The sequence below is a fragment of the Pipistrellus kuhlii genome, unplaced genomic scaffold (genome assembly GCF_014108245.1).
Source record: "Pipistrellus kuhlii isolate mPipKuh1 unplaced genomic scaffold, mPipKuh1.p scaffold_m20_p_106, whole genome shotgun sequence".
Classification (NCBI taxonomy): Eukaryota; Metazoa; Chordata; class Mammalia; order Chiroptera; family Vespertilionidae; genus Pipistrellus; species Pipistrellus kuhlii.
Window position 1 is genome coordinate 527,618 of NW_023425412.1, and position 5,066 is coordinate 532,683.

Here is a 5,066-nt window from a genome sequence, read left to right on the forward strand (position 1 = left end):
GCCACACTCACTGTCTGCGGGAGAGGAGCCGGGGAGCATAACCACAGGGTTTTCAGTCGTCCCCCGCCCCAGCACCCCCTCTCCATCTCCCCGGCTGCACTTCCCCTGAGGCTCAGCATGGGCCTCGCTGGGGAGGAAGGCACACACACTGTATGTGTCCATTGCCCATGGTTTCCAAATGCAATTCCCCCGCAGCCGAAGATGCTGGTGCAAGCAGAGCTGCATGAAAACACTGCAAGGCTAGCTCATCTCCAGCGGAGAGCCGCCGGCCTGCCCGTGCTGGGGAGGGGGGGTGTCCCTCCTCTCCCCTCCCCTCCCCTGTCCTCCCCTCTCTTCTCCACTCCACCCCCCGGGGCCAGGGCGGAGGGAGGGGGCCCAGGACCGGCCGTGGTGCAGGCGGGCCTCGCAGGCGGGAAGGGGAATCTCCGCCCCGCCTGGGGCTCCCCGCCCTCGGTCCCCGGTCCCGGTCCCGGCCCCGGCCCGCGGCCTCCCCCGGCTCCAAACAGCAGCCGGGCTGTCCGGCCGGAGAGGCCGGGATTGGCTGCTGTGTCTCTCAGGGATGGATGGGGGCGGGGAATGGGGTGGCGGCAAATTTTCAAACAACGCGGCGGCCTGAGCCCCGGGCCGGCGGTGACTCGGTCCGGGGACAGATGCCCTCCGGGGCGCAGTCTCTCCATGGGGGGGGGGGGGGGGCTGAGCGGCAGCGGGTGGGGAGTCTGCGGCCAAGCGAGCCCGTCCCCGGGGCCGGCCGAGCTGCCCGCGCCGCGCGGTGGTGGTGGTGTGGGGAGCTAGGGGATGGGGGGCCACGGGGACGGGGGGGGGGCTAGGGGATGGGGGGCCGCGGGGACGGGGGGGCCTAGGGGATGGGGGGCCGCGGGGACAGGAGGGCCTAGGGGATGGGGGATGACGGGGGGGCCTAGGGGACGGAGGGCCGCGGAAACGGACGGGGGGCCGCGGGGACGGGGGAGACCGGGGGCGGACGGGGGTCTGCGGGGACGGGGGTGGGGCCTAGGGGACGGGGGGCCTAGGGGACGGGGGGGGCACGGGGGCGACGGGGGGCCGCGGAGATGGGGGTCTGCAGGGACGGGGGGGGGACGGAGGCGGGGACGGGGGGGGGACCGGGGTCCGGGGGGGCCGCGGAGGTGGGGACGGGGGGGGCCGCGGGGCCGGGGTGACGCGGGCTGCGGGGGAGGCGCGCTGCTCTCTCGTCGCCGCCGGAGCAGCTGGCGGCGGGGACCGAGGAGAGACACAAAGAGGCGGCCCGCCGGCCTCCGCGCTGCTCTCCCTAATCCCCCTTCCCCGGGACCAGGAGATGGTCCCCCGGAAACTCGGGGTGACCCTGGGGCTCCCTTTGATCCATGTGGTTCGGCTGAACCAGCAGGCCTGGGCTCCTGGAGGAGTGGGGTGGGGGGGCTCGAAGCAGAGGAAGCGGGAAGGCGCGGAGCTGGGGGAGGGGACCAGAGGGGGGAGGGGGAGGGGGGCGGAGGGAGGGAGGAAGGAGTGACGCCGGGGCGAGGGGTGTGCGAGGCGGGCGAGCCCCAGCGCCCGCCGCACCGGCCCCGGGCGGGGAGGGGCCAGATCGAACGCGGAGCCCGGCCGGGCCCAGCCCGCTGACCGTTACTCCGGCCGCCGCGGGGCGGGGGCGGGGCGCGCGGGGCCAGGGCCGCCCAGCCCGCACCGCGGGGTCTCCAGCCCCACGAGGAGGGGGCACAGATGGAGAGAAAGGACAAAACTGAAAAACTGCAGCCGGGGGAGGGGAGGGAGCCTCAGCCTCCGGGGCCCAGAACAAGGAGAGAGGAGCGGGGAGCGGAGCCACGTGCCCGGGCGCGGGGTTGAAGCGCCACCTCCGGGCGGCTCGGGCGGCGGGGCCCGGGCGCACGAGGAGCAGCTGCGCCCCCGCCGCCATCTCAGAGCGCGTGCCCGCGTGCGCCCCGGCGGCTCCACCGCGCCCCGGACCCGCACAAAGGCTCCTCGGGACCCGCCTCTCCGGGCCCGGCCCCGGGACTGGCCGCTCCCCGCGGGGTGGCCCGTGGCCCCGCACCGGGCAGAGGCGCCCCGCGCGCGCGCGCGCACACACACACACACACACACACACACACACACACGCGGATTTTTAAAAATAACGTGTCTCCAGACGGGCTCCCGCCCCCGCCTCCATCCTGGCACCGCGGCCCGGGGCGGGGGCGGGGCCTCGCCGCTAATGAGGGGCGGGGCCGGGCGCAGCCATTGGCCGGCCGGAGAGTGACGTCACCCGCATGACACCCTGATAACGAGTTGGGAGAGACTCCCCAACTTTTCGCAGGAGGAGCGCGCGCCTGCGGCGGGAGCTGCACGCCGGAGGGAGAGGGTTCCGGGCCGCCTCCACCGCCGCCGCCTCCCCGGTCACAGCCGCAGCCCCCGGTGTGTGCGCAGCCGGGCAGGGCGGCCGCGGGGCGCCGCGGACTCTGCAGGTCGCCCGGGAAGGTGGAGGGGCGAGCAGGGGCGGGGAGCCTCCGCACCAGACCGAGACCGAGACCGAGACCGAGCCCCAGCGGCGCGGGCCGGAGCGCGCGGCCCCGCGGACCATGGTGCAGCAGCCGGCGGAGGGCGCGGGCGCCGAGGGCCGCCTGCCCCGCGAGGCGCCGGACACGGAGGAGGGCGAGTTCGCGGCCGGCAGCCCCGCGGGCCTGGACGAGGGCGACCCGGACTGGTGCCGCACGGCGTCGGGCCACATCAAGCGGCCGATGAACGCCTTCATGGTGTGGTCCAAGATCGAGCGGCGCAAGATCATGGAGCAGGCGCCCGACATGCACAACGCCGAGATCTCCAAGCGCCTGGGCAAGCGCTGGAAGCTGCTCCCGGACGGCGACAAGGTGCCGTTCATCCGCGAGGCCGAGCGGCTGCGCCTCAAGCACATGGCCGACTACCCCGACTACAAGTACCGGCCGCGCAAGAAGCCCAAGGCGGACCCGGCGCGGCCCGGCCCGAGCCCCGACAAGAGCGCGGCGGCGGGCGGCGCCCGGGCGGCCCGGGGCCCCGGCGGCAGGAAGGGCAGCGCCAGGCCCAGGCCGCCCGCGGGCCCCGGCGCCAGGGCGGGCGCGGGCCGGGCGGCGCCGGGCGCGGACCCGGGCGCGGGGGGCGCGGCCAGGGCGCTCCGGGGCGCGTTCCCGGACGAGGACGACGACGACGACGAGGACGCCGACGAGCTGCCGCCGCCGCTGCGCCTCCAGCGGGAGCCGGACGAGGACGAGGACCCGCCGCCGCCGCTGCCGCCCCCGGGCCGGGCGCCCCCGCCGGCGCGGAGCCGCTCCAGCGCCGCCAAGGTGCCCGCCAGCCCCACGCTGGGCGCGGCCGAGCCCCCCGAGGGCGCCAGCCTGTACGAGGAGGTGCGCGCCGGCCCGGGCGCGGGCGGCCGCCGCTACTACAGCTTCAAGGACATCACCAAGCAGCACCCGCCCGCGCGCCCCGTCTCCATCGCCGCCGCCGGGGCCGGCGACGACGCGGACGACCTCCTGTTCGACCTGAGCCTGAACCTGGCGGCGGGCGCGGCGGGCGCGGGCGGCGAGCAGCCGGGCGGCGCGGCGGGCGGCCTGGCCCTGTCCCTGGTGGACAAGGACCTGGACTCGCTCAGCGAGGGCAGCCTGGGCTCGCATTTCGACTTCCCCGACTACTGCACGCCCGAGCTCAGCGAGATGATCGCGGGCGACTGGCTGGAGGCCAACTTCTCCGACCTGGTCTTCACCTACTGAGCGCCCGCCCGCCCCTGGCCTCCCCGCGCCCCCGCCCCGCCCGGCCCGGGTCCCTCCCGGGGAGGCGGCCGGCGGGAGCGGAGAGGATGCTCACCCGACCTGCCGCCGGGACAAAGGGGGAGGGGAGAGCATGGGGACGTGTGGGGGCGTTTCAGTGAAATGAGTATAGTTTTTGTTTTTTTTTGTTTTCCCCCAAGGGTTTTTCCTCCCTTCCCCCCCAAGGGTTTTCCTTCCTTTTTTTTTTGCTCCCCCCCCCCACCTTTGTCGTGTCTCGAGGTAGTTGCACCCCTAGTCCCGAGCTGTGATTTCTTTCTCTTTTTTTTTTTCTTACCCGCCCCCCCTTGAAAAGGTGTTTTTGGAACGGCGATTTCTCTCTTTCCTGAAATCCGTGATTTGCAACAAAGGCTGCGGCGGGGCGGGCGCGGGGGCCCCGCGGGAGGCGCGGTTCGGGCTTGCTGGCCCTGTTCGGACCCGGACCCGCAGGCAGCTCCGCGGCTCGCCAGGGGGGTGGTTGGAGAATATTTTTGTGGGTTTTTTTTTTTTTTTTCCTTAAGAAATCTTAGAGAATTGGTGGTTTGTTTTTGGGTTGTTTTTTTTTTTTTAAGAAAACAAACACACAAAATAAGACAAAAAAGGGACCATTGCAACTTTATTTTATTTTGTTTTGGAGGGAGAAAGCTGATGTCTTCTATGCATCCGATTCTTCACAAAAAGCTGCAGGGAGCTCGGACACGCAGGCCGAACACGCGCCCGCGGAAACTGTGAACTGACCAGGGTCAGAGCCTCCCTCCTCCGACCCGACCGCTCTGGTTTCACAAATGTGACTTCTACTTGCCAACGGTTTTCCCTCCTCTGTAACCGTCCCCATACCTCCTGGACCGAACGCCAGGCAGCCTAGACCTCAGCAAAAGGCATTGAAGCATTTTTGATACCTAACAGACCTCAGCCTTTTTTAAGAATTAATATATTTTCAGGCGTATTTTTGTACAGTGAAAAGGGAACCTTCTTGCTGTGTTTTTTTCCAGTAAGACTTTCAGGCACTTCTTCCCTTTCAAGTTTTTATTATTTTTTTTCCTTTTTTTTGATGTTTTCGTTTTGTTTTTAGCATGCAAGTTTGTTGGTACGTTCTGTCCTGGTTTTAAAAGGACTAACATTTTGAAAAGTAATCCTTGCATCTGAAGGCCTTGTGGTTTAAAGGAAGGAGAAGAAAAGCAGACTCTGTACAGCTGTGTAGAGGCTGGTCGGATATTTGTAGGTGAAGGGTTGTGGAGACGCGGTCCAGCCCAGAGCTGTGCCAGCTGAAGCCTGTGTGTGTGTACATGTAGGGCTGTGCACCCC

General features: G+C 69.5%; 1 protein-coding gene across 1 annotated transcript; it reads left to right on the forward strand.

Annotated features, from left to right (window-relative positions):
- The first annotated feature begins 2,209 nt into the window (after positions 1-2,209).
- On the forward strand, positions 2,210-4,454 carry SOX11 (SRY-box transcription factor 11). The gene has a single exon (XM_036430274.2). The coding sequence runs from the start codon at positions 2,565-2,567 to the stop codon at positions 3,726-3,728; it is 1,164 nt and encodes a 387-aa protein (XP_036286167.1). The 5' UTR covers positions 2,210-2,564; the 3' UTR covers positions 3,729-4,454.
- Positions 4,455-5,066: the final 612 nt, after the last annotated feature.